Below are 14,379 nucleotides of genomic sequence, written 5' to 3'. Positions count from 1 at the left end.
AACAACCCTTTTGAGGTAGGTAGGTACTACTATTATCCCCACTTCACAGTTGAGGAAACAGAGATTAAGTGACTTGCCCAGGCTCACACAGATAATAAATCTCTGAGGTCAGATTTCAACTCAAGTTTTCCTGATTCCAGGCCTAGCATCTATTCACAGTGCCACCTAGCAAGTTTCCCATTGAGATGACCCGCTACTGCCCGGTTTTCCATCGTATTCCTCAAACTACAACGACTCTGTTTGAGTGAAGTCAGTGCCCACTAGTTGTCAGTGAGGTGGCGCAGTGGATAGTGCTCTGAGCTTGGAATCAGGAAGACTCATCTTTCTGAGTTCAAATCCAGCTTCAGATAGTTTCTAGCTGTGTGACCCTGGACAAGGCATTTAACACTGTTTGCCTCAGTTTCCTCATCTGTAAAAATGAGCTGGAGAAGGAAACAGCAAACCATTCCAATATCTTTGTTAAGGAAACCCAGAAACAGGGTCAGGGAGAGTTGGACACAACTGAAATGACTGAAAAATAACATCAACAACAGGGTCCAGTAAAGAAGAAATAGAAAGAGTTTGACCCTGCTGATCTAGCGGGCCTTCAGATGAGAAGATGGCTGTACTCTCCAATGTATATTCAGTTGTCTGTGTGAGAAGTGGCATTACATATTTTCACGCTAGTATTTGTGTCTACATTTTTCAGAAAATATTTCTCAATGCTCGACACCCCCGTATGCCTGAAACATGATCATGTTTGCACTACATACCGAATATCCTGTTGCAGAGTTGAAGACAAGTCAAATTAAGAGGGCAAGTTTTTAGAAATAATACCATAGGAGTAGTTTACAGACTGAGAGAGAACATTTCACAGACATAGTCCTCTTTTATGTGCATGGGTAATTAAATCCCTTTCATGTTTATACTCATGTGACAAGGAGAAAATAAACTGCTCCTGCAACTCTGCATCTTGTTCAAAATACTCTAACACCACTGAGCTTCCTTAGCCAGCATGGCAGTCATATTCTTTGGACACAGGTGGGCTTTCAAATAGGGTCCATGGACCAAGTATTCCAGAGGAATTAACTAACCCATTAATATTCTCCTTGATTAATAGGAGAGAGACTAAATCTCTCCTAGTCTTCACGAAGGGCTGAAAACTCATTGGGAAGTGTGAGGAATTCAGCCACAGAGACTGTTGATTGGATTCGTTTCTTGTAAAGTTAAATAACGTTACGGGGGAGGACTGGCAAGGCCAGGCGAGACAGATCTGCTGGACCAGTCCCAGTTTTAATTTGTAAACCCAGTGCTGAGGCAGAGCTAAGGTATGGGGCCTTCAAGGTAAAACAGGTAGAGTAAGAAATAGGCAATCGCTCTCTTCATTTCCAGACATCCATATTTCACCCTCATGCTCAGACTCTAAAAGATCAAGGGGATATGGTCAGCTGGCAGATTGGTGAGTGTAGGAAAGAGACTTATTAGGATTATGCTTCTATAATACTTTCCTCATCTTCCTGTAATGCTTAGCAGTCTTAAATAATAAGCACCCGGTAAATCCTTGATTAGGGCAGCTAGGTGGCAAAGTGGATAAAGTAGTAAGCCTGGAGTCAGGAAGATTCCTCTTTGTGAGTTCAAGTCTGGCCTCAGACACTTACTAGCCGTGTGACTCTGACCAAGTCACTGAACCCTGTTTGCCTCAGTTTCCTCATCTGTAAAATGGGGTGGAGAAGAAAATGGCAAACCACTCCAGTATCTTTGCCAAGAAAACCCCAAATGGGGTCACAAGACACAACTGAATGGGGTTTCAGACACAACTGAAACGACTAAACCACAAGAAGTCATTGAACAATTGTTTCAAAGGTGGATCAAAAGTGTTATTCTTCTGAAACAGAGGTTGCAGATTGCCGGAGAAGACAAGTAGCTGGGTTAGCAGGGGGTCACCTTTTGAGTGTTCTTGAAAACCAGAATCAAAAATTGAATACATATGATATACATATTAAAAATTGAATAAATATATCATATATCATATATAGGGTATAAAATGAGGCAACACAATGGTGCTTGGTAGAAATTTAATGCTGATGGATACTTTTTAAAAAAGGTGACTGGAGATTTGTTTTTGTTGAGTCATTTCAGTCATGTCTGACTCTTTGGGGTTTTCTTGGCAGAGATACTGGAGTAATTTGACATTTTCTTCTCTAGCTTATTTTACAAATGAGGAAACTGAGGAAAACAGGGGTAAGTGATTTGTCCAGGGTCATACCGCTGGGAAGTGTCTGAGGCCAGATTTGAACTCACAAAGTTGAGTCTTGCTTACTCCAGCCCTGGGCCATTCTATCAACTGTGCCACCTAGCTGCTGGAGAGTTACTAAAAAGGTACAAAACTGTTTGCAGGAAGGAATGAAAGAAAATAGTTTTTTTAAGTCCAGGAAAGAATTAACCAAAACCAAGATGGGAAAGGATAGATCTAAGTGACTTTGGGAGAGCAAAGTGAAATGTTCATCTAACATGTTTATGTGTAAAAGTGACCAAACATAAAGAGTCAAAAATGACTTAGATTAAAAAGAGAAATGGTATAGTGAATAATAATAATTAGCATTTACATAGTATCTACTATGCCCCAGACACTGTGCTAATAAGCACCTTACAAATATTATCTCATTTGATCCTCACAACAGCCATGGGTGCTATTTTTACCCCCATATTACAATTGGTAAAACTAGGGCAAACAGAGGTTAAGTGACAAGTATCTAAAGCTGATCTGAACTTGGCTCTTCTTGACTCCAGACCCAGCGCTCTATCCACTGCACCACCTAGCCGCCAGAATTGGTAGCAGCAGGATCTGGGTTCCCGTACCTCCTATCTCTTCGATATTAGACGTCCCCCTTTCAGGGCCCCACTTTTCTCATCTGAAAAATGAAGGGATGAGATTTAGGTCCATTTTAACATTAAATCTGTGAATGATTTGGGCCTTGAGGGACATTTAATGATATTTGCAAGAGCAAGAAGGTATGATACTGAGGAGTAGGGTAACCTGCTTCCTGATTTTTATCTTAGAGACATTCATGTCAAGTTTGACTTCTTGAAGTAGTGGAAAAGTCAAGTCCTGATTTGTAGATACCCCACTTACACACAAATTCCTAAAAGGGCCTCAGGCTGCAGGGGTTACATAGTTGTAAGAAATGACACCTTCTTCTCATCTCCCTTACAATTATATACCCAAGCTTGAGCTATAGATAGGGATGGTAAATATGAAGCTGAAAGGGTAGACTGTGGTTCCCAATATTTCAAGTTGGTTGTAGTGAGCTGTATTGTTAATGTATTTTTTTTGCTTGATGGGAAGATTTTTCTCATCCATTAATAGGCCTATGTAACCTGTTTAAGTCACGTGGAAGCCTAAGTCACATGAGCCTGGGTAATGAGGGTTGTGATGCCCCCTGACCCTGAAGAAGGGCATATATACTCTGAGGTTAGCATTTTGCTTTGGGGCTCACCCTTGGGAAGAGTGTTCATGTGATGTAGCTAGACAAGACTCTGGGTAGCCGTTAAGGAGCCCTGCCCCAGCTTTGAAAACCCAGACATTAGTGTTTTTTCTCCCTGGTAACTATGTTTGTGTTGCTATGGACAGACAGAAGCCCTGTCTGCTGATTTGTGTTATTTGCTCTGTTTATATAATTTCTGCTTATAATTTCTGTTTGTATTTGCTCTGACGTTCAGCGTGTTGACTTTTCCCCTGAACTAAGTGAATGGTATATGTATATATGTATATATGTGTGTGTGTGTACATATATATATATACACATACATATATATGCATATATATGTACATATGTGTGTGTTTGATTAAAGTAAGATTGTTGACTCCTTTAAAGTTGCTTTCCTTTAGAAAAGCAGATCAAAGAACCTGTGCTAGCAGCCCTCCTGTGTGCTGTTTTATTGGTCTTACACCCCCCACAGCAGCTGCAAGCAACATTATTGTTACACGGGCTGGCCCTGACTCATGCTAGTCTTCTGATAATTTGGGTATGAAAAGAGATATCATAATCTATCAAACAGTTATCAAAAGGAGGCTTACTCAGCCATAGCAGAGGAAAGGTTTTCAGAGCAGGGAAAAAATATATATACATCCAACACCCCACCCCTCCAAAAAAACCTACTGATTCAGCTGAACACACATTCCCATTGTTGTTCATGTTGCTGACCAAGAGTCTGGAGACTCAGGGAGGTGACCCAGTTTCTCTTGTCTTTCTTGTTTTATACCCAGGTGACCAGAATGCTAAATTAATGGCCCAAAGCTTAGTCCTATGAGCCATTCATATCTCAAAGACAATTCTAATGCCATAAGGAAAAAGTAGCCTAACTTGTATGAGTGCGATGGAAGAGAGGAAATTTAGGATGCCGCAGCTACCACACTCTCTGTCCCTCAAAATATTTCTATTATCTTCACAGATTTCTGAATAAAAAGATAAAGCTCAGAAATCACAATCAATCAACATGACTGATTGTAAAGACATTAGTGTCTATGGAATAATCAAGTGCCATACAGTAATTTGAAGTAGCGTTTTCTATGTGAATAATATTCAAATAATTAAATCTGTAAAGACTATGGTTGTTGTCCTTTATGCTCAAAGAGCACCAAAATGACATCAATATTTCAGGGTCAAGGTCCAGTGTTTACAACTATGGCTGATCAGACTAATAGTAGCTCAGAAGGTTCTACCCACAGGTTGGGCACAAAAAGTCCATAAGAACATTTGGAGTGGAGATGCCTCTTAATTTGCATATCTCACATTTCTTTTGAGCTCATAGAGCACAATTTCATCTTTGATGCAGGCGCACAATTCTGGAAGGTCCCGTGCCAATGTCTCCCATGTTTCCCAGTTGATTCCAAAGTTCTTCAGAGAGATCTTGAATCCTTGTATCACTTCTTCTGACCTCTGTCTGAGCACTTGCCTTGTGTGAATTCTCCACAAAATGTTAAATGAGCAATAATTGTATAGCAACAGTAGGGAAATTCTCTGCAGTAGAATATTCTTACTAACATTATTAGAATAACTTTTAAATAATTACATACTACTTTTTAATATAAAAATATATTGGAGTTATAAAGATTTAGTTAAAAGAACTCACAGTGAGTCAATTTTTCTGATTTCAAAGAAAAGCAAAGAACTCTATTCATTGGAGTCCAAGTCATGCTTCTGACATATGGGCTGTAAGACCCAATTCATTTAATGCTTCTGAACCTCAGTAGAACGAAGAAGCTGGACCAGGTGACTAACTACTATAGTCCCTCCCAGCTTCAGGTCTTCAATCCCATGAAGAATATTTTTTTTTATTACAGTCAGTTTAATAAATATTAAGAACCTAGAATTCTTATGAACTTAAAGCTCTTAAGCCAGACCTGTTAGCTTAGGTCTGAGATCAGAACAAAACAAAACACAATCTACCTGACAGTTAACAAAAGATTATCTTATCCATAATAAGGTAAAGAGAGTCAGAGGAGAGAAGGGATATTCTTTGGGGATATCTGAGCATAGCTTCCTTGGTACCATTGTGGGTTGTGCTGCTGGCCCGTGGTCAGAACCCCAAGGGAAGAGCTCTAGAGAAACAATTACAAAGAAAAGACTGCCCTCAGAGAATTTGCATTATATTTAGGGGATTTCATATTTCCAAGTTTGGGGAAATTTCTTTTTTTTAAATGTTTTATTTTTAATTTATTTTTAGTTTTCAACATTCATTCCCAAAGGATTTTGAGTTACAGATTTTCTCCCCATTTCTACCTCCCCCTCCAAGATGGCATGTATTCTGATTGGCCCTTTCCCCAGTCTACCCTCCCTTCTATCACCCTACTTCCCTCCCCCTATCCCCTTACTTTCTTGTAGGGCAAGATATATTTCTATACTCCATTGCCTGTATATCTTATTTCCCATTTGCATGTAAAAACAATTTTTTTAACATTTGTTTTTAGAACTATGAGTTCCAAATTCTCTCCCTTCTTCTCTTCCCACCCACCCTCCTTGAGAAGGTAAGCAATTCAATATAGTTTATACATGCATCATTTTGCAAAACACTTCCATAATAGTTCTGTTGTGAAAGACTAATTATATTTCCCTCCATCCTATCCTGTCCACTTTTATTCAATTTTCTCCTTTGACCCTGTCAAATTTTCTATTCAGCTCTGGTCTTTTCATCAAGAATGCTTGAAAGTCCTCTATTTCATTGAAAGTCTATGTTTTGCCCTGAACTATTATACTCAGTTTTGCTGGGTAGGTGATTCTTGGTTTTAATCCTAGCTCCTTTGACCTCCGGAATACAAGCCCTTTGATCCCTTAATGTAGAAGCTGCTAGATCTTGTGCTATCCTGATTGTGTTTCCACAATACTCAAATTGTTTTTTTTTCTAGCTGCTTGTAATATTTTCTCCTTGACCTGGGAACTCTGGAATTTGGTGTGGGATCTTTTTGAAGGGATGATTGGTGGATTCTTTCAATTTCTATTTTACCCTCTGGCTCTAGAATATCAGGGCAGTTCTCCTTGATAATTTCTTGAAAGATGGTATATAGGCTCTTTTTTTGACCATGGCTTTCAGGTAGCCCAATAATTTTTAAATTATCTCTCCTGGATCTATTCTCCAGGTCAGTGGTTTTTTCCAATGAGATATTTCACATTGTCTTCCATTTTTTTCATTCCTTTGGTTCTGTTTTATAATTTCTTGATTTCTCATAAAGTCACTAGCTTCCACTTGCTCCATTCTAATTTTTAAGGTAGTGTTTTCTTCAGTGATCTTTTGGACCGCCTTTTCCATTTGGCTAATCCTGCCTTTCAAGGCATTCTTCTCCTTATTGGCTTTTTGGAGCTCTTTTGCCATTTGAGTTAGTCTATTTTTAAGGTTTTATTTTCTTCAGTATTTTTGGGTCTCCTTTAGCAAGCTGTTAACTAGTTTTTCATGATTTTTTTTGCATCACTCTCATTTCTCTTTACAATGTTTCCTCTACTTCTCTCACTTGATTTTCCAAATCATTTTTGAGCTCCTCCATGGCCTGAGACCAATTTATATTTTTCTTGGAGGTTTTTTGTTGACTTCTTCTGGCTGTATGTTTTGATCTTCTTTGTCACCAAAGTGAGATTCTATAGTCTAATTCCGTTTATGCTGTCTGCTCATGTTACCAGCCAATTACTTGACTTTTGAGCTCTTTGTCAGGGTGTGACTGCTTCCAAAGTAGAGAGTGCTTTATCCCAAACTTCAGGGGTTTTGCCCTGCTGTTTTCAGAGCTACTTCTACTCTGAGGTGGTATGATTCTCCTCCCCTGGCCTGTGCTCTGGTCTGTGAGTGCAAGCACACTGCCATGTAACTACCAGGAGGACTCCCTCTCCGCATCCACCACAAGTTCTACCACACCAGTGCTCCTCCTCCCCCAAGAACTGCCAACCAGGACTGCAACCCAGATCCAAGCAGGGCAAAGCAAGAGAACCCTGCCTCAGTACCAGCAAAGAGATCCCTGCACCCCAATTCTAACCAGCCATTTGATTCCCCCGTGGGCCTGGAGCTCTGGAAGCAGCCACTACTGCCTCTGCTGCTATACCACCTCCACTGCACTGAGGCTGGGGCTGGACCGTGCCCTCCTCTCACCCAGGTCCAACAGTTTTGCCACTGACCTGCTATGTTGTCTTTGGTGTTTGTGGGTTGAGAAGTCTGGAAAATGCCACCGGGAAATTTCTGTATTATGCGAAAAGCTATGATATTGTATTTCTAAAAATTTATTTGGGACTGCATAACAATTGATGAGCAACTTTTTGGAAAAGTAGCCCAGACCAGAGGGGCAGCATGGTGTAGTGGTTAATGAGCCTCCCTAGCAGTCAAGACCAACCACTGACAAATATTGGCTTTGGGCAAGTCATTTAAACTCTCAGTGACCTGAGTAGTCCTATAAAGCTATAAGGTAAAGAGCAATTGTTTGATTAAATAGGTAGAGGGAGTTGGGGGAAACTCCCTGAAACAATGAAACCATCAGTTCAGACTCTTCTGTTCAACACCCCTCCCTCTCCCCCAAAAAAAGACTTCCCAAGAAATCCTGTAAATGAATATCCAAAATTCAAGTCATATTGGGCCCAGTGATACAACTTAAATTAGCATTTTGACTTAATAGCACAATGACCCACAACCTGAGGACTTTGGAATTTAAGATTACCTAGGGCTGATCCAAACTACCACAGTATTCTATGGCCAAGGTGAAGACCCAGGCTCTTGAGGAAAAGCCATTTTGACAGGTAAAAAGTGTTTTATTGAGAACCATAGTATTCAGAACCAGAAGGGATCCCAAATATTTTCTAGTTAATATTTTCATTATATTTTTAAAATTAGATTTTGTTTATTTTTCAATTAATAAGTTTTTTTCCTCTCCCTCTTGTCCATTCTGTGGATGGGAGAAAGAAAAACATGACCCTTATTAACAAATATGTACATTCAAGGAAAACAAATTCCTAAGTTGGCCATGTCCAAATACCCCTTCATTTTACAAAGAGGACATTGAAACCCAGAAATGTGAGAATAAGGATTTGCCCCTATGTAATGAATCCAAATCCTCAGGCTCTTTTTTTTCTAGCACTTTTTCTGCTTTAAGATGATCTAGAAAAGCCAGATAGTAAAGTGGATGGAGTGCTACAGTCTAGTCTAATCCTTTTATGAAGAGGATTTGTTCTGTGAAGTCTAGATTCAGGCAGTGGCCTGCACTTGAGGACCTAGAGGGCCATATGTGGCCTCCAGGTGCTGGTTTCCCACCCCTGAGCTAGACAATTCAAATCCTACCCTAGATATTTGCCTGCTTTGTGACCTTGGGCAAATCACTTAACCTTTTTCAGCCTCAGTTTCTTCATCTATAAAATGAGGATAATGAGGATAAGAATAGTACATCCCTCCCAGGATTATTGTGAGCACTAAATGAGATAATGCAAGCAAAGAACTTTGTAAACCTAAAAGCTCTAGCTATTGTTGTTATTATTATTATTATCATCAAGCTAATATTATATAATTATGTAATATGATATAATTAAATGATAACTTATGTAGCTATTATTATCTATTATTATCTAATTATTCTTGTAAATGCTGTCATTATCGTTGTCATTATTATGGATATGATTCAATATCTTATTCATTTAACAGTGACACACTATTACAGTCAATTCAAGGGCAATAAGATGGAAAATGGGAAGAATACTGATGGTGACAACATTTTAAAATAATCAAAATAGGCATCTAACTGTTTCCAAAGACTCGAAAGGTGCATTTTTATAAAAAAAAAGCACATTATCTTCATCTCTCCATTTTCTCTATCATATTTTTACTTTGCATCATACTTATTTTCGTACTGGTCAGATCATTTCTCCCTTGTTCCCCATTTAATTCTAAGTTCTCTGAAGGCAAGGACTGTGTCCTTTGTCATCTCTGATCCCTGGTGCTAACACAGTATCATCAGTATAGAGAACTCTGATGGGAAGAAACACCCTCCACCTTCTCTGTAGTTTAAAATCTTTGCCTAGGGCACTAGGAGGTTGGGAAGTGCCCACCACATAATCAGAATGTGTCATAAATAGAACTTACACCCAGTTGGCTCTCTAGGGCACTATGCCAAACTGCCTGTCATCTTGCACACAGGAGGCATTTAGTAAATATTTGTTGAAATGAATTATTGAAAAGTGGAATTAATGCTAAGAGAAGTAGACCCCAAAATTCTATTCATGTTCCCATGGTTCCATTGAATGCCCTTTTTCATTCATGCCTTTCTGTAAGCCAAAGTCCCACGTGATTTACTGAGTGCAGATCATCTAGAGACAGCTTCTTCTCAGTGATAATGATGCATCTCCAAGTCATCTCCTCAGGGCGACCTCCTTTCCTACTCCCTATCAGTCCTGTTCCTTGATGACAGGAGTGAAATTGAAGGTATTTTAGAGATTCCAGAGTTTAATTTAACAGCAGTTGAAACATTCTCAAGTTTCATCCTCTTCCCCATATCTAGCTTTACTTAGTTTTTAGAAAACAAAATCATTCTAACTTAAATACAATATCTTAAATCAAAACTTCATTGCTGGGCTATGTCCTCTCCCAGAGATGCACCAGAATTGCCGAGGTTGCAATAATTCTTCATTGTTTTGAGGCCAGTGCCAATGGAAGAAAGCTCATACAAGGCTTGAGCCAAAATAGTATGATTTAGAACTTTTATCTTCATCTCTCACAGCTGTGTTTTCTGTCTTGTTATCTGTGAGCAAAGATATCGAAACTATCTTTTCATGAAAGAAAACAGTATATTCTAAGTGTTTCTCCCTGTCTGGTGACTAATAGTCACCTGATTATAAAGTTCACATGTGTTCTCTTAGATAAAAAAGCAAATGAAAGCTGAAAGCATCCAAAGTAAAGTTAGTTGAGAATTTGCACCTCCTCATGTCCCCGTCCTCCTGCAAAAGGGAACTGTGGTTGTGGAATAAGACAATAACTGTATGGTTACAGTAAAGTATAATAACTGTCAACTATCATGGTTTATACTGGTTAGGTTTCCTGAACTGCTTTCTCATCCTCTTTCTTTTAAAATCTCTGCTCTAAGAGATAGTTCATTGGACGGGAGAGAGGAAGATATATTCAGAAATCAATATGACGTCAAAACAAAAGACATCAATGAAAATAAGATTATTCACTGAAGTACAAACCAAAGCTTTAATAGATACCTCCCCCCTTTTTTACTAGAATGATGTGATTTCTTTCTTGAACTTTGTGCAGTTGAAAATGTGCCAAGCCCTATTTTTTTAAAATTACATACTTAACAGATTTAAAATTCAGCCATCACAAGATCTATTTGCAATAGGGAGTAGGATTAGGGATCTATCATTTTACTGTTATAGTGATCTTCCTGGTGAGGAAGCTCCATTGGCCAAAGCCAGTAGGTGGGTAGCTGCTCTCTCTACAACTTAAGAGTCTTAGAGAATTGCCCAGAATATTGAGAGTTAAAGTGATTTACCCAGGGTAACACAGCCAATATGTGTTAAAGATGAGACTTGAACTCCTAGGTCTTCCTGGCTTCAAGCTCAGTTCTTTATCCATAATGCTATGTTGCCTCTGGGAGGCAGAAAGTCAGACTAATTAAGGTCTGTATATAAAGGAGGTGTTAATGACATTTATGGTAATGTAACCTTGCCTCTAAACCCCTAACTTGAATTCTTATTTATGGGGCTAAACTTCAGAATTAAAAAACATTTCTTTGGAATGATGTGAGGAAATTTGCTGAAAGGATATTCACACTAGTCTAACCACAATGAAATCTTCAGATTAGCTCCTTACTTCTATTAGTTTCAAATTTCAGAAACTTTTAAAAAGAGGAAAACCAAGAGAAAACCAAAATTCCCCAAAGCTAGCAACTATAAGAAGGAAAGCTAAAGTTTAAAAAAAAGTTTTTCAGATGCATGTTCTGCCACCAGAAACATGTTGCACAGAGCCAAAGTAAACATTGACTGAAAATAAAATCCAGATGTGCACTGACCATTGTGATTCATTTTCTAGGTCAATGCGTCACGACAAGAAACCAAACTGATGGAGGAATGTGACCTACTCATTGAAATCATCCAACAGAGACGCCAAATTATTGGAACCAAAATCAAAGAAGGGAAGGTAAGATATCTCTTGTTGAATATTTCCTCTGGATAAATATCCTCCCTTCCCCATCTTCTGCACAGCTATCCTCCCAAAAGTTTCATTATAGAAGCTATTCACAAAAATCAGTTATCCTAAATTAATATATTAACTCTAGCCATTGCGTGTTGTCCCAAATTCAATTTAGAATCTTCTGGTGAAATTCAAAGTTTTCACTCTTTTCTTTTCATCGTTGCTCCAAGGTATTTAGAAGTTTTATGTTTCTTTTTCTATTGGTCACTTAAAAAAAAGTAAATCACATCTCTATGATAGCTTACCAAAGTACCTAATGTTGAAAACCAACAAGAAATACATTTCATTAAAATTTAAAATTTTGAGGTCAAAGCAATTAACCAAGAAATTTGTAAAATTTCTGATCATAGTATTTTAAAAAAAACCCGTTCTCTATCATACACCATTATTCTGAAGTACCATGGAAAAGATTTTTACAAAATTGGCAAAGAGTAAATACTTAATAAATACTAATTGACAAAGTTAGGAGGATTAGACAAGATCATAGTCTATATTAGTGTAAAGAGTATCTGTGATGATAGATGCCCTGAAGTGTCAGAGTATTCTGAATTAAATAAATTTATTTAAGTCACCAAATATTTTTTGAGTATCTACTATCTTTTGTTATACATTGTGAGGGGTAAAAGGAGATCACAGCCCAGAAGGTAATTATTTCCAACTTTTATCTAAAAGAATTCTTTAATTTTGTCCTTTGTTTCTTATTGCCTTTTACCTATGTAACCTAAATGTATGTCTGCAGGTTAAATATGGCAGGAAGAATGGCCTAAAAACTTACTAGTAGATTAAACAATTCATGAAACTATCAAGATACTATCACCATCTGGAAATTATTCTACAGTCAACGGTTGACTCTACCATCATTAATAGTTTCTTTTTCCATACACAAATTGTCCTATCTAGGACATCACTTTAATGGAAACAAAACAATGATGCCTCTAAAATATCATCTCTATAATAACTTTGAGCTTCAGTATTGAATCATTGCCAAAATTTGTTTTTCTTCTTCCATCCGTGTACTAAATATCAGCTCCTTAGTGCCTTAAACCTTTCAAACTGTCCAAAACACTTTAACCCTCTACATATGGCTGAAAATAACAAGTAACATGTCAAGTCCTATGCATAACCAATGTGGGCAGCTCTCTCTTCACTGGCTGAATTGAAGGGAGCTCCAGACTAGCTCCTCCACTGGTGAGAAATAAAGTCAGAATCTTCTCCTTACTAGCCTGAAATTCCTACCATTATATTTATTCTTTTGAGAAAAAAAGAAAAGTTTCCATTGTTTTGTTCATATGGTCTAAAAATATAAATGTCTTTGTTGAATGTAGCAGGAAGAATGGCCTGAAAAAAAAACCAAAACATTGTTGCTATAAAGTCAAATTTATTACCCGGAAAGAAAAGAAAGTCCTGTACAGTCTTCTCTACAGTCTTGTCCCATTCACAAAGATTAGTTTACTTCTCTTATGTAATTGTCAACTTGTGAGAACCAGAGAGTCCAGTTTAGACAATATGCAATATACATAAGGAAATTTAAAGAAGAAGGAAAGAATTGAGCATAGTAATGGCAAGCTATAGATAGCATTGAGTACCAATTAAAGATACTTAAGTAGAGTTCTTCTATGAGATTGTTAGCAGTTATGGTATTGGGAATTTCTTAAAATCTCTGTGCCTCAGTCACCTGATTTATTAGCTAAAGGATTGGACAAGATGATCTTTTAGGTCCCTTTTAGTGGTGATGTTCCATTCATCTAGGAGAGGCCTGGCAAAGCTTAAATGGCCCTTGACTGCCTAGAACCATTGGGTACTACAGGAGGGGATGATCTGATACAATAGCCATGAGTGGGAGTTATCCCAATAGAGATAGCTCAAGCATAGTCATCAATTTCATACCAGATTAGGATAGTCAAAAGGAGGACTAGTTAAAGAGCTGGAGAAAAAACAAATTGTTGATCTTAACTGGAATGGTCCAAAATCAAGGAAACCTTGTCTTGACAAGAAGTCAGAATTATAGCAACACTAACTGGCATAAACCTACAATATTTTGTCCTTTTGAAACAAGTTTGTATGTGGGATATTGGTCCCAGTTGCTGCTTAAAGGGGCACAGGGAAGGACAATGTGCAGGTATTGGGAGAGGAGACAGGATGGAGCACATAGAAGGGGCACACAAGTTGGGGTGAGCCAACCAGCAGAAGATGTCTATGATATTCAGTGCCTTTATGTGGATGGCCCTTATTTCTGGAATACACTCCCTCTTCACTTTCTTGGTTTGGATTCTTCGTAATGGAATATAAGCTTCTTGAAATCAGGGACTTTCATATGCCTTTGAATCCTCAATGGCTAGCAGTTTCTGGTATGTAGTTTGTTGAATAGAATTAAAGATGTAAAATTGAATTTTATTTACAACATTTTTGCGTAGGCTCAGCTCTAATAACCACTAGCCAGGCTGCTATATTACAAACCACAATCTTTGAGATCCCAATTCAAAAGATGTCAGATACGTAGGAGGCAATGTGATTAAATTCTCTTAGCAAATACTGAGATCTAATCTAATAGGCATTCCTAGAGCAAATGTCATCGATGATGTGGAGAAACTGAGAGAGGAGCTGTCATAAATTCCATGGAAACCAGTTTAATTCATTTGTGTCAGCATGCACAAAGCTAAGTCAGAAGTTGATGGTGAAATCCAGATT

The 14,379-nt window shown here is 38.2% G+C and overlaps 1 protein-coding gene across 1 annotated transcript in view; it reads left to right on the top strand.

Moving 5' to 3' along the window:
• MID1 (midline 1) overlaps positions 1-14,379 on the top strand; it is a 155,694-nt gene that overhangs the window by 92,279 nt on the left and 49,036 nt on the right. The window contains exon 4 of the mRNA XM_036745630.1: positions 11,530-11,637. Within this exon, the coding sequence (XP_036601525.1) occupies positions 11,530-11,637 (108 nt within the window). The remainder of the gene's footprint in view (positions 1-11,529; positions 11,638-14,379) is intronic.

The sequence above is a fragment of the Trichosurus vulpecula genome, chromosome 2 (genome assembly GCF_011100635.1).
Source record: "Trichosurus vulpecula isolate mTriVul1 chromosome 2, mTriVul1.pri, whole genome shotgun sequence".
Taxonomy (NCBI): Eukaryota; Metazoa; Chordata; class Mammalia; order Diprotodontia; family Phalangeridae; genus Trichosurus; species Trichosurus vulpecula.
This window is presented reverse-complemented; position numbering and strand designations above follow the sequence as displayed.